General features: G+C 35.4%; 1 protein-coding gene across 2 annotated transcripts in view; it reads left to right on the top strand.

The window, feature by feature from the left end:
* ANO3 (anoctamin 3) overlaps positions 1–25858 on the top strand; it is a gene marked incomplete at both ends in the record, with an annotated part of 176429 nt that overhangs the window by 90533 nt on the left and 60038 nt on the right. For both annotated transcript variants that reach the window (XM_080345611.1, XM_080345612.1), the window contains 3 exons: positions 8438–8650; positions 9533–9604; positions 21402–21538. In XM_080345611.1, the coding sequence (XP_080201737.1) occupies positions 8438–8650; positions 9533–9604; positions 21402–21538 (422 nt within the window). The remainder of the gene's footprint in view (positions 1–8437; positions 8651–9532; positions 9605–21401; positions 21539–25858) is intronic.

The following is a 25858-nucleotide window of genomic DNA, read 5'->3' as shown; positions in this document are numbered from 1 at the left end:
AGGACTTTGTAATTGTATTCCTATTGACTTCTTAGTTAAGTACAGAAAATAACATAGCTTGGTAATATATTATGCCTTTTGTCTTACCCAAACACCTTTATTTTTGGATCATTTATAATCTGAATTAGGTCATAAGACCCTACTTCTAACTTGTTGACTCCTAATCTGACCACTGTGACAGACTAAAGAACGTGAATAAAGACATTTCACAATTCACATTTTCTCATAAAGGAGCTGGTTGCTGTCAGACCTTTCATCTCCTAAGGTAAAATGGGAATGGAACCACTTGGATGTACGAGTGAGAGAAAGCACCAGCATCTTGAGTTTTATACCTTTTTGGGCTGTTTGCTCCATTTTTTTTGCTCTTTTGTTTGTCTAACAAATAAATATTATAACCTGCCTCAAAACCCTTGATACCTATTCATTTTATGCTTGGTGCATTTAAGCCCTACCTTGCTCTATTAAAAGGCAAGAATGCACTTCCTTCCTTTTCTGTAACCTCATTATGTTGTTGCTAAATCAACTCAGTTGTACCAGTGCTGGTCTCCTGAGGCTGCTGTGAGAAAGCATTTTTGGAAGAGTATCAGGAATGAGGCCCAGGGAATAGGCTACTCTGATGAGGACATACAGCCTTCCAGAGATTTACTATGTTATTGAATTTGGGGGAGAAAATACAATATTTTGTTGGTTTTCTAATGTTTTCTGGCAGATATATTTATAACAACTTTGGAGATCTTCCAGACTAGTCAGCAGCCTTCTGAAGCCTTTTAATTCCCATGTTCAATTAAACACAAAAATATTTTGCTTTGTTTGTATACAAGAATTATTGACAAGTCAGGGACCAATTTAATTCTGTTAAAGTTTAAATTAGGTAAGACCAGATATTCATGGAGATAAACTTTATAAAAGGTATTGCATAAAGCTTTATAATGAGATCACTGTTTTAAGCTATTTACTTTTCTTAACTGTGCCTCTATTGGCAAAAAAATCCACCCTGCTTGTCTGAACCTTTCCTTGCTTTAAAACTGTATTTCTCTCACCTTTGCCAGGAAAGATCAAATGCATTGGCTGTTATCTGCAAATCAGACACTTAAAAGTGCTTTAAGTACATCTCACTAACATGAGTAATGGCAGGAATGTGTATTATCTTGTTTGTAATAGTGACAGTGAAAGAGTCTCAAGGTTTTATACAAAATGAACAGTATTCTGTAACGTGTTAAATTTGGTGAGTCCTGCCTTACTGAGGCAGTACTAAACTCAACTTTTTTGTATTTGAGTACCATTTTTTTTAGATAAAACAAACAAAAAAATTTTCCTTTCCATTTTGACACTCTTCAAAATTCATAAACTAAAATCTGCTTTATTAAAAGTAATTTCCTTGTGAAGAAGACGAGAAAAGTCTCAATCAGATACAAAGAAAGAATAGATTTGGGATTTGTAATTTGTAATAGATAATCAAGAAAATAGGGTGAAATAACAAAAGATGAAGATGTGAAAAAACTGCTATTTTCAAAAGTTAGCAGAATCATGTTGAAAGTAGGTAACGCAGTTGTACTTAGGTGAAATACTGAGAGTTTTTGTGTATATAGATAGCAATCCATACCATACAGGGGCTTAAAAGATTTAAAGTAAGAGCTATTGGGGCCAACACATGGTTGTCTGTAATAACTTTATTTTTTTTCCTAATTCTGTGAGCATAAGGTATAACAGGATTGCTTAGAAATTCATGAGATAAATGCTGTTATTTCCTACAAACCACCCAAAATAGATTTCCAGTCATGTTTAGTCCAGTGACCCTTAAGTACTGGCATCTTACTGGCTGCTTCTATAAATCTTGCAATTTGGGACAACTTTGTTACATTTCCTATCACAAACAAAAACATGTTTATATGCCCTTTTTGTATGTTTTAGTTCTCTCATCATGTGAGATAATGATGTAATCTTTATCAAGGTAGAGCTATTTAAAGGAATAGATCACATTTTAATTTTACAGCTGGTCATTACAGGAATTATCCTGATAGGCGACATACGGGAGCAAAGCCAACCTCCTGCTATATTTAGGAGGAAAGGCTTGTGTAGCTTGCAAACCATTCTTTAATTCCAGCAGTTGAATTTCCTGCTGTTTCCACAACGAAATAGGTCTTTACTTTGCTGGCCTGAGTGCAAGAGGTATTTAATGGAAGAAATTCAATTTCTCATTCTCCATGAAAGCGCTGCGGGATGTCTGTGCTTAGGAGTTTGCTTGGTTGGTTGGTTTGTTGTTAACTCTGCATTTGGTATGTGAAAAACAAGGCCTTGACTGTTTGAAAAGAATTTCCAATCAAAGTCGCAGAATCCTGTTTGCAAACATAAATTAGAGGAATGTTGTCAATGGTCTTTAAATCCTTTGGTTTTGCTGCACTATTGTTTTGCATCCCCTGGCACAAAGCGGGAATGCCTCGGTGAAGATGATGTTGCTAGGGAGTTGAGATATCCATGTTAATGGGGATATCAAATGCCAACCCAAACAAGAACATGAAACTTAAAAATAGCAAACCAGTCATTCACGAGTTTTCTTCTCCAGTGGAGTCCTCTAGAGATCATTTCTAGTATTTTTAGTAGTGACCTGGAAGTATCTTTAAAATCATCGCTGCACTGAGTGTGCAGAGGTTGTGAGGACTAAATCTTTTACTAAATTGAGTGCTGGCCAACAATAAGCATTTCAGTACAGAAACTGGAGTCTTTTCCTGGGAAACAGTGTCTTGGAAAGGGATTTTTGTTTTTGCAAGATGCAGCTATTTATAAAAAGAAATTCACTATCCTTGGAAGGGCCATAGCCAAAAGGGCTAATGGGACTTTTAAGCCTTTGCATTTGCTGTTGTAACAGTTCTACTGGGAAGTTGAGTGCTGATCTATTGTCAAGTCAAGAAAAAGAGCTGAAATATTGATAGAGCTCCATTAAGCCTTCCTTACAGTGCTATACTGAAGTAGTTATTTCTAAACAGCTCATCAAAAAAATATATATATTTTTATATTTTTTTTTAAGGAGACCTGGTATCAAGATCTATGGCTATCTAAATCAGTAAAGAAATAGCTTTGTATTTCTTAATCTCATGGATGAAGTATCATAATTAGAAACTGAACCTTGCACATATTGTCAATGCTGTTTAGAAGGTCTATGGGAAAAGTTCACTGTCTCAGAAAACTGTTATGCCAGGTTTCAGTATTTATTAAATAATCACTAACTGGACAAACCATATATTTCTTTAAGTCCTATAGTGTGTGTTTTCTTGGAGAACTTTCAGATAACCCCACCAATTCCTTTCCTTTTCATTAGCTCTTCTTTTGGGCTGAAGGCTATTTCTCACAGGTCTAACTTGAGAGGAAAAAAAAAAGCTAGCACAGGTATAGGTATTTGCAATTTACCAAATTGTTTATGTTCCCCTTTTCACAATACATAAAATTGCAAAAGGTTGAAGTAAAAACATGGTTTTTAGTGGGAGCAGTCTTCATAGGCATGATTGATGGTATCATTAAACCTCATATTATTTCATAAAAGCCTTCATAAATCAATGCTATTCATGTAGTGAGATTAAATTGAAAAATACAGTCACAATGACTTGCTGTCATTCAGAATCTATTTATTGGCCAGTGTAGGAGTTAGACTCACCCAAGTGGCTAAACATGAAATATTTAATAGGAGTAATGTTGGAATCTGATCTGCAGTTGGACTAGATGATCTTAAAGTTCTCTTCCAACTTAAATGATTCTGTGATTTTATGTTGACCTATTCACTTCAGAATGGAAAAGGCAGCTCAGGTGATCTGAAAAAATACCATTAGAAAATTGGGATTCATAAGCTGTCACGATGTAAGATTGAAGAGAAATAGAGTTCATCCTTGAAGGTTGTTTTCTCCCTTGTTTAGTGTGTCTTTTTTTCCTTTCAAGAAAAGGATTGGTTAATTTTCTCCAGTTTTGATGAGGCTTTTTAGGGGTGTGTGTGTTTATATAATAAGAATACTTGATTCTGTGGTGTGTGTGGTTTTGTGTGTGGTTCTTTTGTTTTGTTTGTTTGTGTGTGTTTTTTGTTGCTTGTTGGGGTTTTATTTATTTGCTTTCTGTAGGAATATAAAATGAAGTCAGAGGTTACCCAGTCTGATTCTACCTTTTATAGGAAAAGGAAAGTTTGGGTACATTTCTGACCTACTCAAATACAGGTCTAATATGTAAAAATAAATAGCTGTTTTATTTCTTGAGGTATTACAACTAGATAAAAAAGCTTCTGCTGTTACTGAAATAATTTATTTCTTCATTATTAACTATCTTTTAGTTATGATTTCTCAGAATTTAATGACTGCTTATCCTACCTTAAGTTTCTTTTGTAGATTGCAGCTGCCAATCACAGTAAACTTATTCTTTAGCAGTAAGTACCTGTTACATCCATTGTGTATTGAAAATTAAATGATCTTCAAAACTTGATCCTGTAGAAATATGTTTTCACATTAAACTTAAATGTCATGAAAACTGTTACAGGCTTTTCTTCAGATTTTATGTCATTAAAGAGCCTAATTATGATTATGTTATTGACAGAAACATTTTAGATTTATCAGGTTCTCAGTCTGTTTAATGTGTTTTACAAATTGCATTTCATTTTAATTAGTGATGTACAGCATGTGAAGCCAAAGGCTTTACAGAAGTTTTTTTACAGTTAAGAAGGTAGTTTTATCAAGCAAAATTGTGATGATATGAGTAGTTGGTAAGACTCACATGTTGTTGATACTGATTGTGGATGCTATTATACAACATATCTTTATAAAGCTGATGTTAATGATTTGAATTATGTAGTAGCTACTCTTGTTTTATGCTCAGGTTTACACTGCATTACATGGGCATTAGATACTGGGCTGCATTTTTGCAATTAGCACTGGTCCAACCTTGCTGAGGGTGCTTCCAGCACTGGGTTGATGATGCATATGGACTATCTGTCAAGCTTTTCTCATCTAAAATTGAGAGCAAATTCAATGCATTTTTTTTTTCCTCTCTTATTAGTAAAGAAATGACTGACTGTACCTTTGTTTCACAGAACGAGGCATAGGAGAATTTTTCATTTGTGTTTCTAATGACCAAAATCCGGAAGGCACCTGAGAGCTGGTTTCATTTAGAGTCTTTCTAGATTGGCATAATGTTAAGCACGTGTCAAATTGTTCATATTGATCCTATGGAAAACAGAGGAAGAAATAAAAACAATCTCAGTAAGTGGATTTAGTGACCCAGTTGATGATGTTAACCACAAGCTGTTTGTGTGCCAAAGCTGGGGAAGCATTGGCATGCAACATCAAATGCCACCAAAATGAACATCTTACAGACCCGGACTCCATCACACTATCAGGGAATGAATTAATTTGTTAAATTTGAACGATGAAGGTAGATCATACTACTGGTGTAACAGCAAATGTGCTCTGAGGTGATTTTGTTGTGACTCATTCTCTCCAAGCAGAAGAAACATGGTATTAATGTTTGAAATGACACAGAGGAATATGCACTGAGAGAGCGCAAAAGGGGAATAATTTTCTTTTAAATTGAGGTGGTGCCTCATAAAAAAAATTTTCGTTTTTGTGGTTTTTTTGGATTTTTTTTGGTTTTTTTTTTAGTGTATCACTTAAATTGTTGTTAAATTGAATGACAGTGTGTTATTTGCATTATTGTAAATTTCTTTGGTAATACAGTGATTCATCTTGCTACACACAGTGACTCCAACACAGATACAAGAAACATTTTTTTGGGAAACAGTAATAATTATGCAGTAGGGTCCACAATTACGGACAGCATATCACTGTTTCAGAAATTGATCACTAAAACCACTCAGAAAAATTGCAAAATACATTGTTTTTTGTTATTCTGTATTACCCTTTGCTATGTCTAACTACTGTAGACTTTGGTCTAATACACTCATCTGTTTAGGAAGAACAACAAACAATTCTTCTCAGAAACATTGCAAGTAGCATAGCAGACATACAATGTAGTGTTGCTCTGAGCGCAGCATCATCTGCTCAGAATCATTAAGAAGCAGAATCTTTTCTTCTCGTACCTATTTTAAATAGCTATGAAACCTTCTGAGGCAGCATAACCTATCTAGGCAGAGCTCTATCTACCTTAACCTCCCGTTAAATTAATATTTCATCTCTCTGATCAAGAATAGTTCTGCTGTGCTGCAGAGCTGCAAGAACTGTCCTCAGTGGACTAATGAAGTTCTGCATTTCTTGATAAAGCAGCACTTGCATTTAAGCAAAGTGTGCTTTGTGAGCTCAGGGAAGTTTTTAAATGAAGCACCCTTTTAAACCTGGAGGGTAGGAAGGCCATACAGAAGGGTCTGGACCGGCTGGATCGATGGGCTGAGGCCAATTGTATGAGGTTCAACAAGGCCAAGTGACAGGTCCTGCACTTGGGTCACAACAACCCCAGGCAGCACTTCAGGCTGAGGAAGAGCTGCTGGAAAACTGCCTGGTGGGAAAGGAACTGGGGGTGTTGATTGACAGCAGCTGAACGTGAGCCAGCAGTCTGCCAAAAAGGCCACCAACATCCTGGCTTGTATCAAGAATAGTGGGGCCAGCAGGACTAGAGAAGTGATTGTGCCACTGTACTCGGCACTGGTGAAGCCACACCTTGAATTCTGTGTTCAGTTTTGGGCCCCTCATCATAAGAACATTGAGGTACCAGAGAGAGTGCAGAGGAGGGCATGAAGCTGGTGAGGGGCTGGAGCACAAATTTTGATGGTCCATTACTGTAATAATAAGAAACAGTTAACAGAGTCTGAAGGTCAGCAACAGCTAAACAGAAGAATAAAACCATCTTTTTTTTTCTCAGAAAAATCCAACTTTTGATATTAATTTCAATCTTATTGAAATGTAAAGTTGTTTATGGTCAAGCTTAGATGCATTAATGTTTGTTAATTGGAAATGGGGACTGAAGACCTGGGTAGCTGATGGCCTTATTATGTTTTTGCATTACAAAGGCCCATGTGAGAACAGTGGCAATACACAATATAATTGTGGTTTTATATGCAAATGATTAATATGGTATTTTTCAAGGAAGAAACTTGACTCACATGGGGAAAAAGATGAACGGCAAACTATCTCTCCTTAGCCTTTGATCCAGCAGTGGTGGATAGTAGAATGGTAACAAAACAACATGTGCTTGTTTAAGTCCCTTGTTCATTTCACACTAATGTTTTAATTACTTCGTAGGTTTACTTGGGAGTCTCATTTTATATTCCTGTTCTTTTATGAAATACCTAGTATTGAGTGTTTTTGAGCGCTATTAAATTGTTTCAGGCCTATGTTTTTGTAGCTTATTACATCATCTATTCTAATTTCTTAAACAAACGCATTTGGATTATGTCTTGTTTCCCTCTGAATTTTTAGAAAAAAAATAGAAATTTTAGAAATTATTATTACAGTTTAGTGTTAATGAGGATCATGTTTAACATAAAGGGAAACTTTGTTTCAGGATTCAGAGAGTTAAAAATAAGTTCTATACATTCAAATGACAAATAATGTACTTAATACCTGATATCGTAAGCATAAGTTTAGGAAATGTAGCCAATCTTTTGTTTGTGGACAGGCAATATAAACAGTTATTACATTAAGTTTGTTCTGTCACAAGCAAGGAGATACAAAAGAGAAGATGTTAATTATAAAAAATTAGTAAGATATATTTTGGAAACACAGTTATCATGTTAAGACAGGAAAAACTCCTAACACGGAGTGAGTTTTGCATCACTTTTAAAATGGTGTACTGAAACCAGGGATCCCAAATTCACAGTTTAAACTTAAATTACAACTGATTTTTCAAACGTTTTTACTGACACCACACAGCTGATGGGTGTCTCTGTCTGTGCAGAGACACCTGAACCGAAAGCCAGGAAACACATATGAAAACCCAAGACTGGCATAGGTGTCCTGGAGGAAAACCCAGAAACAGCTAATATATTCATCTGAACTTGCAGACAGCTGCATTTCAAAGGAAACATATTCGTGAATCCTTCAGGAAGCTTGTGAATGTCTTTTGCTTGTATTCGATTTTTTTTTCATTTATTTGCTTGTTTAAGGGTTTTTTTTCATTTCTACCACTGAATTAAAATATGTTTAGCAATCATACTGTGGATACACCAGGTGCTGTCATTTGCTTCTGAATGACTGTATGACATACATACCACAGAATCATCAGATCTGGAATATCGTGAGTTTGAACTGTGGGCTGGTGATGGAAAGACAGGTGAAGAACTGCTGGATTTTGTTCCCAACTCTGTATTCTTCTTTGAACTTTAAATATTTTAAACACTTTTGTTTAGTTGAAGAGCTGCTCATTAAGTGGATGAATCACATTGAGTTTTCTTAATTAGCTGTCTCTATGTCTTTGCCTAGTATGGCAGAGCTTATATTTCATTTGGCTTTTTCAGGTATGAATACAAGCAAGAGTGAGACAGTGAAAGACCATCCATTGAAACCCTCTAGAAGATCAATGCCATGCCTCGCCCAGAGCCAAACGCATCCTCAGAGCCTGAGCAAACATTCCTCGTTCCTGCAGCCAAATCGTGTGCAGCCGCAGCCCCGGCCGCAGCCTCTCAGTGCAGGAACATCTACAACCACGGTAGATGTTGTGTCGGAACGAGGTAGGAGATTTTACCTCTTTCAGGAGCTTGTTCCAACACTGGGAATGGAAGGGATGTACGGGAACATAATCTGAAGTCTTGTGGTGTCTTAAACATAATTTTCTAGCAACTTTCATTGAATGAGAGAGGCATCTGATGAGCTTTGATTTGTTTATATATCTGTGGTTTTCCGGAGAGATATTTTTGCACAAAGGAGGTAGAAGAACCATGGTGTGAGTTCTTGAGTTAATCTCTATAAACTAATTTTTATTTTATTTTTTCTGAATTACAAGATTACTTACTTCTCACTGAAGCCAAGACAAGAAAGTGCTGCTGTATGCTGGGGAAGAGCACAAAGGTTTCTATAGTCTGTCCTAAGAGAAAGAAAAAAAATTGGGAGATGCATTCATTGTTGAATAGCAGAATCAGGGAAGAGTGGTATGGAGAGAATGAGAGAAAAAGGAGAAAATCCCTATGAATTTTAGCTTGTGTTGGAAAAAAGAACTACTTTTACTTCAGGATTTCTGTTTTAACAGATAAAAATGCCTTAACAGAGAGACTAGTCCAGTTGGAGATCCCAGTCACTGTGTGTGTCACCTGTTGCCAACTGTGTGTGAACCTCTATAGAATAGATTGACTTGGCTGGCTTCTGCTACCAAATTTTGATAAGTCCTTCCTTAATGTTGATAGGCACTAATTATTACACTAGTAAGTCATTTTACCGAGTTAAACTGAGGAGTAAAGTCTTCATTAAAGTGGTGTTGTTCTTTTTTCCACCAATGGAAAGTACTCTTCAAAACTTCAGCCGAAAATTTTTCATTTGAGTCACTGACAGCTTTAAAAATCGTATTTTTACTTATAAAATACATGTGAATACTGATATGAATATTGCCTTTATTCCAGCTAAAGTGATGGAGACTTTGGAAAACAACTTGCTTAAGCTGTCTAACACAGAATACAGTGATCCATTTGTAGGTAAGTTTAAGTCTGAACTGAAATCATAATAAAATAATGATTCTTCAATTCTGCAATACAGCTCTTGTGGTATCAAAGTGTGAAAAGACAATACTAACCTTGAACTGCCAGGTTTTTTTGAAAGAGGAGACTAAATGAGAATGAATCTCACGTTTAAGACTAACTTCTCTGTTTTTAGTCTCTATTTACTGTATTTTTTTCATACATTTACTGTGATTTTTCCCATAACAATCTTTCATAATAAATTCACTTTGAAGCATGTATTTGAAATTTCTTTGAAATAGTTATTATTTTTCAGTTGTGATTAATCTTGTATAGCCATGTTATTCAGTATTGTCATGGCTGCAGTTGTGTTGTTTTTTGCTTTAGCTACTCATGTATATTTGCTTTAGATATCAATGTATAAAAAGTGTTCCCACCTGGGGGGTGCACAAATTTATGCAGAAAAATATGTATAATTAGGGCATATTTTTACCTGCATTAGTACCATTTTGATAGTTTAAGTCAAAGTAAGTAGAAAAGGAGTTATTCTTAGAACAGTATCATCCTTGCAACTGCAAAATGAGTCTTTATAGACATACACGAGTCGTAATTTGCAAGTTCTAAAATTCATTAATTTTGAAATTGGTTGACCTTGTATGATCTATTTGAAGTAGACACAAATATCACTGCACCTTGCACAACTACTGTGAAAGATCATTTTGCTCACAGTCAATGTAACATCAAACTAGAAATCATATCTTCATGCTGAAGGAAAGGGATCTGCTTTCAGGAAGCTATTTCTGCTCAGCTCTGACATGGTTTAGCATTGATTTTTCTTGATACCCAAAACATCTAACAGACAAGTGTCTCTTCAAGGTTTCCTAAAGAGGTAGCTACTGGAAATGTGAATGAAATTGATACTTTCTCCATAACAAAATCAAAATGTTCCAAAATCATGATACAGACCAAAAAATTTGTCATGAAGGTTGCATGAGAAAATCATGAAATCCTGTGTCTCAGCAAGGTTCCAGTTGAAGCTACTGCCCTCTCTTAGTGTGATTGCTTTCATTGGGTAGGCAAACACAGATACTAGATTTCACTCTTATTTGCTTCATTTTTTTATATATCCTGTTCTATTTTTAACTAATTGCTTACACATAAGCATGCTGATATTATTGTGTGTTTATGTATGGCAGCAATAATTCTTTCTCCTAGTAAGCAATGAGCTGTTTCTCATTCACATCACCTACTTTTAACCTGAGAAGATTCATGGAGGGTTCAGTGATTGAGGAAAAGATAGATTGAGTCTCATCAGCTTAAAACTGTATTCAACTTTGCTTTGAATGTTTCTCCTCTTCTGACTACAACTATGCTCTTTGAAGAGACAGAAATATTCAAATGGTAGCCTTTTGCTAACTTGATTCATTAATTTGCCTGTGTTAATTGAGTCAATCCCAAATTAGATCACTGAAATTAGTGAAGTTACTCTATATTTACAGAAGTGTAATTGGTGAGGATATTCAGCTACAAGCATGAAAGGAAGTGGTATTAATAAGTCCCAGAAGTCAAGAGTAAGAATTGCCTTACATGAAATTCAGCATTCTCAGTTAGGTTCATGAAGAGAAATAAGGGACAGTTAAAGGTGCATTTAAAAAAATGTCCTTTTTGTAAACTTTCAAAATACAGTTTGCTTGCACTTGAGGATTGTACTTATGTGGTTAAGAATTTGTCTCTGATACTAAAATTTTCTACTTTTATCCTGAACCTGGAGGAAAAAAAAAGAAAAAGAAAAAGAAAATAGTCCTGCTTGAACTTTCATCACCAAACAGGTGAAAAAGATGTAGGGCTGCTTGTGTGCTTTAGTCAGTATCCTGGCACTTTGATGGAGTTTGCAAAATAGGCTGATTAATGGGTATCATCTTCTTAGTGAACCTTTTCAAACTGCTCTCCTGAGAACATGAAAGAATGCTGAATTAAGTGAATGTGGTGAATTTTTAATTAGACAGCATCATGGAACTGTACATAAAATAGGCCAAGTGGTTTTCTCTGCTTCCAGAATTGTGCCTGTAGGCAAACTGGCTTCTTGTGAGAAGGGGATTAAGAGGCATAAGAGACTCCAGTGGAAATGTTCTCATTTATTTCCGTTGCCTATAGCTGGGGCCATAAATCTATGGGACTTGTTTAGTTAGTGATGCTGTTGGATTTATTAATATAAAGAAAGAAGATACCATGTCACACCTTAGGTAAAGTGTGGTTGTAGAATTTGGTGTTCAGTCCAAAGCAAAATCATTTTATTGCTTCTACTTCACTGAGAAAGTGTTTGCACTATAGAAGAGTATAAAGTTTTGGTTTAAGTGACCTTTGTCACTTATTGTGACTTCAGTCAAACAGACAAAGACAAAACTAAGATCAGAGCTCCCAGTTCACTGAAGAATGTCAACTCTTCCAGCTACACTGCAGCTTCTTTTAAGATTTTTTACTCATCAGATGAGTGAAAGATTCCTGTGTTTTGACTATTCAGAAAATGCCTTTTTATCTAAGAACTTCTCCCAGAGACTAGTGTGCCTGCTAACCAATATAATGTTAGTGAAAAACTAATTACAGTGAAGTTATTCTTGACAACATGACTTCAAGTGTACCAGAGCCCTGGAACAAGCTGCCCAGAGAGCTTGTGGAGTCTCCTTTTCTGGAGACATTCAGACCCGCCTGGACACCTTCCTGTGCAATCTGCTCTGGTGAACCTGCTTTAGCAGGTGGGCTGGACTGGATGATCTCCAAAGGTCCCTTCCAACCCCAACCATTCTGTGATTCTATAACAAGACACCTCAATTCTTTTCAACTCAGCTGCAAGCAGCTAGTCAAATCCTATAACCACACACATGGGGGAACTTTCCAAGTGTTTTGATGAGAACATTCCAATTTGGCAAGTCTTCTTCAGAAATGTTTACATACAGTTAGAAAAGGGTAGGATTTCTTGCCTTGGAGGCGCCCACCACAGAGCAACCAGTACCCTGTTGTGGAAGCTGTGACACAAGGCTGAGGTTCCAGGTACTGAATTCTACAGGAAAGACCAACTTCATAACATTGTTAATAGATTGTTTTGAGGTAATACTTGAAGTTTTGCCTGACACAGGCATGAAGTTTTTGTTCTAGTATAAAATGGGAAAACTTCAGAGCAACTTTTATAGAGGCATTAGAAGTATTTATTGCCTAAGTACATAACCTTTGGTGCCAGACACTGGAGAAATCCTTATGTGAGATGCCAGAGACAGTCAGGGTAAGCCTCAGTGTGTGGTATTTTAGGTAAAAAGAACAGTATAGCTGTGATGCAGGACTTTACTGGACTAATCTCTCGTGTTCATATAATATTCACAAATACCTAAAAGACAGATTTAGCAAAACAGGAAAAATCTATTTCATACTTTCTTAGAATTGAGTGTCAGGATCTTATAAGAGGTAAATACAAGGAAAAAAAAAAAAAAAGAAAAAAGAAAATACTTGTGTTGTATTTATAGATAGATGTAAATTTGTGTTACACAAGAACCTGGACATTGAAGTCTGAACTTACTGCTGTAAAAATATAATTCTGCTGCCATCCATTTTTTAATTAATTTGAAAGTCACACAAATGACACTCAGACATTTGACATTCATCCTCTGAAAGGGAACTAATCATTATCCTTCTCAAAGTCTCCTGTCTGTGGATACTTGCTTTAAAATGTGGTGTGTATTTATATTCCATTGTTTTTACTGTGCTTTGTTTTTCTTCTGAAATACATACTCAGTAATTACTTTGATTGTGCCAGCTGGATTTAAATGACATATCTTTAACTTCAATTACTCAATTTCTGGCTTTACTGCAGCTGCCAGTAATAACTTGTGGCTTTAGTTGGAGCTGGAAAAAATAAGTGGGGAGTAGTTAGTTCCTAACAGCTACGTAGTAGCTATACACAGAAACTCACATTAATAAAAACTTTCTTTTCCTCTAGAACTTTGTTTTGATTTTTAAAAAGTTCTAGAAAAATAACAGAATTACAGCCACACTAAGGTTAATTAATGAGTGAGTTAATCCAGGAGCTGCTGCACTGGTGTGGGTTATGTCTGTGTGCACATGCACGTATATAGAAGCAGTAATTCGTCGTTTTCTAAAATGACACTTTTTTTTTCCTTAAAGGCCACCATATGCATAATGGGAATTAACCTTATCTTTGAATGATCACAAATTTGGCTGGCCATCTGTTTTAAAATAAATCTGAATAAGACTTGTTTTTCTTTTGTTGAGTCCCTTTCTAGTATTGAAGTTACTATCACTAGTGTTACCAGCTTTGACTTCCTTTTTTGTGCTCACTTTCAAACATTGTGATCCAGACTGACAAAAGGGTTTTCTTCTTAAGCTATAGATTAATGCATTTAAAAATCCAGTTTATCACATACATAGCTCAGGCATCAAGATTTTCACGAGTTAGGCCATATTGGAAGTCCAGTTAGGCTAGGAGAAATACTTGTGAATCCAATAGGCTGCTTGTTAGCTTAAAACCCCAGTTTTCTCATTCTAACACAAATAAGCATATAAATTGTTTTCTGCAGGTCCTACCATTAGAAATGGTAAAGAATCATCAGAGGGTCTGCCCTCCGCTGTTAGGCTGAAATATTTCATTACGAATAAGCTGTAAAAAATGAGTCATGGATATTACAATCAATAGTAATTGGCATTCAGGATTTAGATCTAATGAGTATCTAATGAGGTTATTTGGCAAATAAAACCAATGCTCATTAGCAAATAAAACAATGCTAATTAATTTATTATTTTTTCCGTTCTGTGTGTTGTGGTGGTTTTGGGTTTTTCTGAATTAGGTTAATTATGAGGCATTTACACATACTAAGTCATCTTCCTTAGTATGACTTGAAATCTTTCCCATCTTGATCATGAATGATGTAATTAATAGATTTGCTATAATGGTTACCTTGTGTTCTGAATGTATCCTGAATGCAATTACTACAAAGCTGATGTATAAGAAACTCCCTAATTTATGTGCTATGCTGAAGTGTAGTAAATTGAGAAATGATGAACTGAACCAAAATTTACAATCCAACAGGGTATCATAATAACTGCAAGACAGAAAAGTTTTTTTGATGCTTGATTACAGAAGCGCTTGTAAGTGAATTTTGACTAAGTGATATTATGATAAACTGAAATGAACAGGATAACCCCAGCAATACATGCATGTGAAGGTAAAAGAAGGGACTGAAAGATCAGGGAGGATATGACTCAAGAAAACTGGGTTCAGTTTCTGCTTCGCCAAAAATGTGATGTTTCCATTGTGACTTTTCAAATAATTTTTTGAAAAGCTTGTGGTCCTTAGGCAATGCCCGCAAAGGTGAGGGCTGTGTTGTGAGGTGGTTGAAAAACTGCATTAGGACAGTTTTTCCTGTATCTGGTGTGTGAGGGAATTGTCCAGCCCCTACTAGAGCTGGTTCATGCCTGGAGAGCTGGCAGCGTGGATGAAGAAGCTGTATGATCTCTTACGAACATAGTGCTCCCTGAAACGTAATAAGGATTAGTCTTTGGAAAGCTTAATAATGAGGTTCAAAATACCGAAGTGCTTTAGGCATTTAATGTGCCTGTACCAATTCTGTACATTGTCTTAACTGCTCCAAACAGCAATAATACCAGCCTGACTCCCTGTTTAAAAATGAGAAATATTCTGTGTAATAGTTAACACTGATAGCTCAGGAAAAGTTGCACATTAAGAAAAGCCTGCGCTTGTCTATTATGGTAGTTTTTGAGATATAAATACACATGCACAGGTAGCCAAAAAACCTGCTGTGTATAATACGGTATTCCAGGTACACAGCGGAATAAAATAAAAAGGCCTAAATCCATCACAATGCCACTTATCCAGGTGTCTAGTGATATCCTTCTCCAGGTTATTTGTTGTTTCAAGGACTAGAATTAGGACAAAACAGGATTAATTTCTTGACCAATAATCTCATTCTTACTAAAGCTTCACAAGGTCCATCCCTAGATGTGTAAAGGCTTGAAGGATTGATTCAACAGTCGTCCTATCAAAGTCTGTGGAACAGAAACTATCTAGGAATAATTTTTGTATTAATTCTCCTTCTACAACTATGCCACATTTCAATTGAAAAACATTTGCTATCCTACACTAAAGTTACCTAAAACATATTAGTGGATTGCATGTTACAGAGAAATTGGGACAAGTGCTTTTTATCGTCTAACTGTCATAAAATTAAAATGCACTCTTGGCCCTTCAGAAAAGTGTGATAGAAAGAAAGGTAACCAAGCAGCTAAGGTGCAAAAATGAAGATGCAAAGTGTGGACCTAGAAATCAGTTTCTAAACTTAATGCTTCTGCTTTGTTTGATAAAACACTCCCAGAAATTAGTCTCTCCAACACTTTATCCTGTAAGTACCTTTGGGCAAACCTTTCTGTCATGCATCAAGCACAACAAACTAAATGTCAGGAAGCGTAAACAGGCTTTTGTGATGTATGAAGACTGAAGTTACTCATCATGGCTCTGTATTACAAGATAGCAAAACAAAGCAGCTACTGGGATGAAGAGATCTGTTATCCACTTGATTAATGCTTGATTTTTTTTTTAAATCACTTTATACTGGTGTGTGCATCTGAGCTGATAGTACATATTACTTATATGTTCAGGTATGCTAACAATTCTAGATATATATCTAATTAAATTTAAGTATCTGCCTAATTAAAGAGAAGACCTTGAGTTATTGAATTCAATAATAAAATTCCCATTGACTTCAATGAAATATTATTTGATTTCTGCCTCTAGAATTAAAAGTTGCCACCCTTTCCTGTTTTAATATCCTGATCTTTATTTAAAATTCAGCCTTTTTTCTCTGTCTTATTTTTGCAGGGTTAAGCAAAACTATACTGTTTAACACAGAAAACTTCCTTTTCCTAACTTGAAGTCATAATAACATATTAATTTACTTTTCTGTAACAGGTCACTTGGGGCTTGCAAATTGTCTGCCTAACTTTAATGATTTTTTAAATAAAACTTTTTATGTGACAACAATTCAAAAAGCCCTCAACTACCACACAAGTTTTAATTAATGTAATTGAATAAGTGAAATACATCAGCAAGATATTGTTATTGGCTCTACTAATTGCTTAAAAATACATTATAGTTACTTTGTAGAGTTGTTTACTCAGTTCTTTTAAATATAAGATTTTGTAGGATTAATATTTAAATCTTTCCCTTCCTTTTGTATAGTTACTCTGAAAACTCATATAAAGAGGTCATGTAAAGGGTTATGCACGTCCTTTTTGAATTAGCCATTGCTATTTTACCTGAACAACTCTGGGAACAAACCTAATTCTACCAAAACCAAACAAAAAGAAGGAGATTTAAGAATGAAGGCAGATGTCTTTGTCACTTTGAGGCCATGGACATGAACACACACCAGCCACATCCTCACATTTCCACTTCTCCTGCAGGAGACATTATTGGTTTTTACACCAATTGTGCTTTTTTTCCCTTTATAATTCTTTTTTTCTTCCCTCTTTATATCTCTTAAGATTATGTGCAGTTTCAAAGTTTTTCAGATAAATCTAAATCTGCTGTTTTCTTTAACATTAATGTAGGAGAGCTGCTTTTCACCAGGAATCTTTATGGTGTGCGGGTTTTGTTTTCTTTTGTTTTATTTAATCCTACAGTATAGAAGAAATGAAAAAAAGTTCCATAAACAATTATTACAGTCTTTGCCAGCTTTGCCATATTTTTACAAAGACTAAAGGATTTTTAGACACTTCTGGAAATTACAATTCACTCTAGTGCCTTACTGAATTAGTACCTTCAGTCTAGATTAACTGAAAGCTAAATACATCACGTCTGCTCAGCTCATACATTTCAACATATAAACCTTGATCATGGGCCATTGTAGAGTAGTATTTTAGTGGTTAGACCTGCACAGTCGAGAATCAGATCAACATTTTTTTGGCTCTTAAAAGAGGAAAAACTTAAAAAGAAAAAAGCTTAATAAAGTTGCAAGCACTTGGAAGTTCACTTGGGTATACAAATGGGACACTCATGTCTTTTAGATGTGCTCAGCAAAGCCCAGGTGGGGTGGAATTTATTAACAGTGTAGAAGAGAACATACACTTGGGGAGGCGGGCAGTGGTCTGAGCTCTATTAAGGATGCTTCTTTCTGTTAATTGATGTCAAAGCATGAGCTTCTGGAGCAATATGAACTGGATTTGGGGCTTTTTTCCTCCTATGGCTTCTTGCCTTCATGCTCCCTTTCCCAAAGTCAAGCAGGCTGGTTGTGGTGGTTGGCATTAGAGCCCATCCAAGAACTGCAGGCACAGGAGAGCTGGCATTTGTTCTTGACAAGAACAACCAAAGGAGTTGTTGTAGGCCAGGGAAAGCATGATGGGAAATAAAAAATGAAGTAAACGGCAGCTTTCCCACAGTGCAGAGGGAAAGAGCCTGAGGCAGCCAAGCTTTTCTCGTGATGTTTTGTGGAGCTGCAGCCAAATAAAGACTCTGTGTTTTAATATAAAAATGAATACTTATAATGCAACTCAAATAGAAAGAGTGTTAGTCCATCCCATTGCTTTTGGGATATGTTACATTAAGAACATCCTTGGGCAGTACAACTCCAGCCACAACATTCAGGGATGCTATCTTGGTTTGGCTTGTGGCAATCCTAAATGGCAGTTAAAATGCAAAACCAAATAATAGAGATGACGGAGGAAAGGATGGCAGAAGATAGTATTCCTTTATAGACAAACATTATATAAAATATTATATAAAAATGTCATGGAACTTTAAAAAGCATCATTATTGAAGAAAGGCTTAATGGCTTTAGTTCCTGTGTTTGTATTGTATTGTAGAATGCATTGGTGACACTGGGAACAAGCTCAATTTGGGTCTTATAAGTTTATCTGTAGGGAAATGTCATTTTGACTTGGTGGGTGGGAAAACTACAGAAGAGAGACTTTCTCTTTTAGTAAGAGTGGTGGATGCCTTATTACAGAAAAATCACCCGGTCACTCATAGAAGTACAAAAATAACGTCAGTGTTACTAGTGGCAAAGTTTTGTTTCTGTAATCTGCTCTCAAGATCTTTTTCTAAACCCAATGTATTTAATTCTCTATTCTTCAAAAAATTTAAAACTAAACAAAAGAAATTTACAAAAAAAGTTCAACTTGTGAAACAAAAGGAGTCTCCCCAGACACACACATTGCAGTTGTTCTTTCTAACCTGTTCTGGTATAAAAACATGGTTCAATCCATTGAACTTTTTATCTGAGTATAATTATTTATATTCAAGATTTTGTTTTAATTTATGCTGTAGAAGAGGTGAATGGAACAACTAGTCTAGACAAAGTATCTACAAAGCATAATTTAGGTGTTCTGTTGACATTAATGTCTAAGCCTATATGAATATTAAGAAAAATGCACACTTTTGAATATACTTTTAAAATACGGATTATATGCTCTGTTTCTTAGTCTGAAATTTTTTCAGACAGATGAAACAAATGCTTTTTCAAGTGCAATATTTAAATGCTATGTTTTAATCTTTATTCCTTCTGTTTTTACTGTACTGATACCATTTCTTTGTGGGGCAGTGCGTTAGGTGCATAGAAGTTGTCAACTGCTGAAAGGTATAAGTGCAAGTATAGTTGAATTTTATATAAGAAATTTATCTTTTTAATTGGAAATTTCTTTATGGTGTTTTTTGTTAGTAAAACCTTTTGATTACATTTCAGACAAGATAGCAGGTAGCTCTAAATGGAAGGTGTTTTTTTAACAGAAGATACATGCTACAATTTAAAAGTTATGTCCCTGAAAACATAAAAGTGTTTAGCAGGTAAAATTGTGTTGAGCACTAAGGGAAAACTCATTTTCTAACTTTAAATTGTTCAGTTACAATACTATGTACTTTTGCAAAGGGTTTTTTTGAGTATTAGGTGTACTCATGTCTAATCCTCTAAAACTTCCCTCATAAAAATAGACTTTTTAATGTAAGTAAAGTCTTTCTTTCAGCTTGAATGGCCTATCTAGATACAAAAGTTTAGGTTTCATAGGCCTGTCTCTTCTTTTGATTTTACTGGCTTCTATTATAAGACTTTAGTAAAGACTTTACCAAAAAGATAAGAGCTCATCACATCTGGACATGAGTCAAATCTACAAAGTTACTTAAGTATCCTGGTTCCCACGTTGTATGCCTACTACTTGAAACCTTCTTCACAGTCTTATTACTACATTCACTACATTACACAGAGTAACCTGTAAAAGGTTAAAACAATAAAAAAAAATCTCTGCATTTGGTGCTCTGACAATTAAAAAGGGCTATTTCATACATTAAGAAATCCTTTCATAGATTTACTGACATAATATCAGCATCAGAGATTATCGAGGGCTCATTTTGTGTAATCATTATGTAAGCAACTAAATTGCAGAAAAAACAGCTCTTGGTAAATGTTTCAGTTTAATACTCCATTTCAGAAATGTCTAGGCTACACGACATAATTGTGGTATTTTTTTTCTCTGTAATGCTAACTGTGGAGAATTTAACCAAACATCTTAATGAAAAATACTTTGTTGTTTCAGATGAGCTTTTATGAATATGAAATTCAGGAAATTCAAGATTGTGGTTCCCACAGCAACCATGACTTGTTTCTTGGCTTCTATTTAGGGTTTAGAATTACTGGGCTAAATGCTGTTTCCCAGTTCCCCTGACTTTTCCCATGTTGATGGGAAAGCTGAGATGAGAACTTGGCTCAGGATTTGTGGGTAACTTTTTTATCTGAATATATTTCTATTTCCAATTTGTCCAAGATAATAATTGTGTGGGAATAATTATTCCATCTTCTTCATCTTTAAACATTTCTTTCAAGACTAACGATTTTCCAGGCTTCATAAAAAGTTACATGGTCCAATGTTGAACAGGTATTACCCCTCATTTTACTCCTGCTGGGTAAATATTCCAAGTATTATCATTATATTTGGTGGAGAACATGTAAGGAAATCAAATGTCTGGAAAAAAGTCTCCCTTCTGATAGAGGATGTAGAGTGACTCGGAGACTTAAGTTCTTCTAACTTGCCCATAGTGATGGTACAGGAGGAAATTTAATCTGTGAGTGTGGATCTTAGGAAGTGTCAAGGAAGGTTCTCAGTCACCTGTTGCTGTCTTGGGATACTTATGTTGAGCAATTAAAAACAATCCAGTGAAAACAAAAACACTTTCTTCGTGTTGATAACTATCTTCTACCACCATCAGGTACACCTCTTAAAACGTGTTCTGAAGTCCTCACTGCAACACCTTAATATGCGAATTTTCAAACACTATATCAAAGATGAGCAGCATATGTGTAGAGGTATTGGGCATCTCAATCGCTTGTTTAAATTTAAAACATGAGAGGTTACTCTGCTCTCCAGGATTCACCTGCCTATTTAATGACATTTTGAGTCTTGACAATTGTGAGACAAACACAAAAGCATTTGAATATTTGATGCATATTGCTTTGTGGGGGGTTTGTTGGGTTGTTTTTTAATTATTGTGAAGATTGTTGTGGCCTTTTTTGATTTGAATGGTAATAGAAAAAAGTTTCTATAGGCTAATAAAAATTGAAATCACTTCTATTTTAAGACAAGCATGACAACATTGCAAGTAAAAAACCTCTGAAGGGAATGATAGAGGGTAAGTTATTGAAAAGTGGATACTTAAAAGGAATGTTCAACTGTGGTTGTAACAATAGTGTCTGTTTCTCCCCACTACAACCTAAAATGAGTCCATTGTTTTCTTCTGTTTTTCCTTCAGACATAGCAAAGGACAAAGACACATACACAGATGATTCAGAACATGGAAATTATGATGCTCGTACGGATCAGTCATTGCTTATTCAAAACAAGCTTATCAGACAGAAAACAGAAACTCGGACTAAATCATCTTTAAAGGTAATGGACACAAAACTTAATTAAATTGTATCACTTTTCAGAATGTGCTTAATTATTTTTAAAGTATATTTTTTAATGGATTAGATAAGGTGTAACTTAATAAATAGGTGGCTCATGGTAAGAAATTTAGGTGTCTCCCATATTGCAGTTTGACCTACAGAATCAAGGAATAGAATTCTCTGTACCAAAAGTGACCAAAATTATATAGAATCATGGATTCTAGTGATTCGTATCCACTCATCTAAGAAGCAGTAACCTTCTTTCAAAAAATGTGTATTGTACAGGATTTAGGGCATAGGATTCCCACTATGGAGTGGAATTCGTGTCAGCTGGGAGGCCTCAGGAAATCAGGAGAGTTTAGAAGAGCTAATTTCATGTAGCAAATAATCAGTTGAGAGTGAACTAAAGTGTAGGATTCTCCTTCTAAGCAAAATCCAAATGTTAGCCATACACATTGAATGAAAAATAAAATTCACTTACGTGTAGGAGAGTGTAGGAGTATTTTCAGGAACCTCAACCAGAGCACTGGAAAAGCCATCTCACCAGATGAAACTGATATGTTGTCTTGCTTAGTAATTACTTAATAACAGTATTCATCATAATGCATTTTCTACAGCAGTTCATCCACTATAATACCAAAGAATTATGTCTGATTTTTATTTCAAAATATGTTGGGGTTTTTTTTTTGTTCTCACTCTGGATTGGGAGACCCTTAGTTCTCCTTTTATTAGCATAATCACTTCTTAATTTGTGACAGATGACCTAACCTCAAGAAATTCTGAGTTATGTTCTTCTTCAGGAACTAGTAGTAGTGTATTCTGCAGAATACAATTCTCTGAATTTTGGTATGTAAAAACATGAATAATTCCATGCTACAAATCTAGAAATGCTTAAATTGCTTGAAGGTTCTATAATAATAACTTTGTGATTTTAGCATTGAATGCATGTTTCACAGAAATCACGTAACTATTGTAAAGCTTGTTCTCCTAGTTACACAGATCATCACCACTAGAGGATTCTGGAACACTGGTAGCAGGTTGATGTGATCTCTGAGACTTCATTTAATGGGATGCTTTTAAAAAAAACCTCCTGTAATAATAGCTATCTAATAATTTTTAGATAGATCTACAGGCAATTATATTTACAGATGGGAAATCTCTGACATGAAAATTAAACTTTGGTAATGACAGAGAAGTGTTATAATTTCATCTAAATGGTTGCAATGAGAACTTGTGTTCACGGATTTTTTGGTTTGTTTCTGCAAGACATGCTGAATTAAGAAAGAAATAATAATGGATGTTCTTGTTTGGTTTTATTCATTAGCTAGACAAAGCATTTCACACTAAATGTGACCTAAAAGGCAGAAAAAATAATGCAGAATATACAGAATTTAGACTATGTTGTAGGGAACTAAATATTTTTAATAACAGGTAAGGCTGCTACCAAAAGGATCTAGTACCAGATAATGTCTAACTAGTAACAGGCATTTCATTGTGCTAAAGGAACTAATTTTTTTGCATTTTCATGTAAAATATGAAATGATCGCTAGCTGTGTTTTCCCCAAACCTTGCATTCAGGACTGATATAAAGTTTATAGGCAGCCAGTAAGCTCGCTTTCTTCCAAAGTTTAAAGAGGAGACTTGTATTTGTATTAAGTTTAAAAAAAAAAGTGCACTTTTATGTCTCAATCTTTGCATGTCCTGACCTACTGAACAAAGTGCTTCAGAGTTTAAAAACAGTCTTCTGAAGCCACATCTGGCTTTCAGCCTTGACAGCGCCTTTTATCACAGCAATTACTTCGGAAACTTCCTTCTGCCTTTACTTTTTTTGCAAATGAGGCAACCAAGCAGGATTCTCCTCCTGTTTACTGCTTGCCTGCCTTCGCAGGAGACAGGCAGAGGGGATTTAGATTAGGCTTATGTTAGAAAAGAAGGTTACCACTATTTTCCCCTTGGATTAATGTACAAGCCTTTGTGGCAGTTTGTGGAAGATGTCTAAGGGAAATTTCTTCCCAAAATGGGTATAAAACTAGCAAAAGGAGGCTTCTAATTCTTTTTGAGACTGTTGAAAGCAAAGGAGGCTACTCTACAGCTTTACAGCTGGTAAGTACTGTCATGTATCTGGAAAATATCTGATCTGTTGTGATCAAAAAAACTGTCTGACCAGAGAATGAAAATGTGAAAACATCACATTGGCAAAGTGCACAAGGATAAAAGCTTATTCTTCTTCTCTGCTTGTTAATGATTCTGATTTAGACATGTTTTGGAAGGGTTGTTTTATGATATACCTGAGAGACTCAGAGAAAAATTGCTAAGAAAGTTATTTGCAGTTAATGCTTGATACTATTATCTGTCTCGATCAGCTACTTGCATACTTCAGCAATAACAAACTTGTCTGCTGATATGATGGAAGCCGACACTTTTTTTCAGGAATTGTTTAGTATTTCAGATCACCTGATGCACTTCCCATAAACCTGATTTATTTTGCTGCAGTTTTAAAGCCTTAGAAAGATCAGATAGTTTTGATACAGCATCTGGATGCCAATACTCATCTTGATAGTCATCTACATTTCTTGTTTCCTTGATTTAAGATTAATAACTCAAATCTCCTTTAGTGTAGGTTGGTATCATTTCAGAATCTGCAGATTTCAAATTGGAAAACTGTTGAGTCACTCAGACCCATTAAAAAGCTGTCTTCATTATCCATCTCTGCCATCTTTTCATCACCCACTGCTGTTGAGATTATGTAGAAAGTACAATTTTGTGTATGTGATTCTGCCAAGTGATCTCATGCAGGGGAATGATGCCAACAAGTGGCTGCTCAGCAAAGTATGGAATGAGTAGTATCTGCTGTTGCAAGGGAAATGTACGAAATGAGAAGGTCCCCGACTGGAAAATTGGTATTTGAAGTGTTGTAGTTTCACTGAGAAAGGAAAGCAGGCTAAACAGACTTTATCACTTGAATAGAAGGCAACATTTGTCCACAGAAGCAGCGAAGTCAGTAGCAGTGAATTATTTTCTGTACCAATTATTATCATGTCTATAGTGGCCAGATAGGAATGTTTGAGAAATTACGCTTCCCTTTCCTTTCATTCACTACGTTACTGTTACTATCTTTGATCTGATGAATTTTTAATCAGATGAATCTTTAATCTAAGATAGTGTATTTTTCTATCTGGCAAGCTAAAGAAAGGGTTTTTAGCACAAATGTCTTGTATTATCACTACGGGTCCAGGAACTATGAAGAACTGCTGCCTATACAGTAGCCTCGTTTACTGCTTTTTTCTGGTATCCACTGATATCCAGTATAATACTGCTTGTCCATACTAGTTTTGTGTTGGACAGGATCTGAAATGGTTTCTCCAGAAGTGGTACATAACTTCTAAGGAATTTTAATTAACATCTTAAATAAGCAATTGGCCCAAACATATGGAGAATTGTGTCTAATGAGCTGGACATACTGCTGAAAATTCATTATAATTTGAGCAAAACTCAGTATGTTCAGTGTAGATTATTAAAGGATAAATCTACCTGTGGAAACCTAAAATACATTGTCAAGGCATTTTATTGGATTCTTTGTGATTTTTGACACATCTGTTCCTTTCTCCCCTGCAAAACAAATATTGAGTTTAGAGAATTTAATGGTGATGTTGAAAAATGGAATTAATTAAATGTAACATCTGCAGAATAAATCTGTTCTTCAGTCTTAACATTTTCCACACTTTTGCCGAAATTATTTTCTGTTTTCATTTTTTCCTATTAAGTCCATGGCTTTCAGAGTTGCACAGATTTGTGCTGTGTGTTCTAATCCTTTCAATTTATCACTAGTTTCGCTCGCATTATTTCACTCATAATCCTGCTCCTGTGTTCAGTGGAAGTCAAGCACGCGTGCTGAAAGAGCAGGTTTGGCAATGAAAACGTTTTAGTGTATAAATAAGAACAAGATACTTCAACTGACAACAGTGTGCTGGAAAAGAGAATAGCAAGGGGATCCTGATACATAAGGAGTAGACCACAAATGCAGTCTAATAATGCAAAAGTAAATAGCATTTAAAAGGAATGATAACAGATAAAATCATTTTCCCAGAATAGAATGACATGTGAAAGTGCAACAAAAGTTAACTTCATGTTTATGCTTCTAGTGCATGGCTCTCATCTGCTGTGTGGTTTTGTTTAAAAAGAAAACCAACTGATATTATTTCAGGAAATGCAGGGAAAGTCGTAAGTAATTTTATCATAAAGGTGAAAGTTTCAAAATATAAACACATAAGGAATAATTTTCAGTGGTCATGTCAGTATGCTTCTTGTTAAGGCCTCCCTA

The sequence above is a fragment of the Nesoenas mayeri genome (genome assembly GCF_963082525.1).
Source record: "Nesoenas mayeri genome assembly, chromosome: 5".
NCBI classification, from domain to species: domain Eukaryota; kingdom Metazoa; phylum Chordata; class Aves; order Columbiformes; family Columbidae; genus Nesoenas; species Nesoenas mayeri.
Note: the sequence above shows the minus strand (reverse complement) of the source record. Positions and strands in the feature narration are given on the sequence as shown.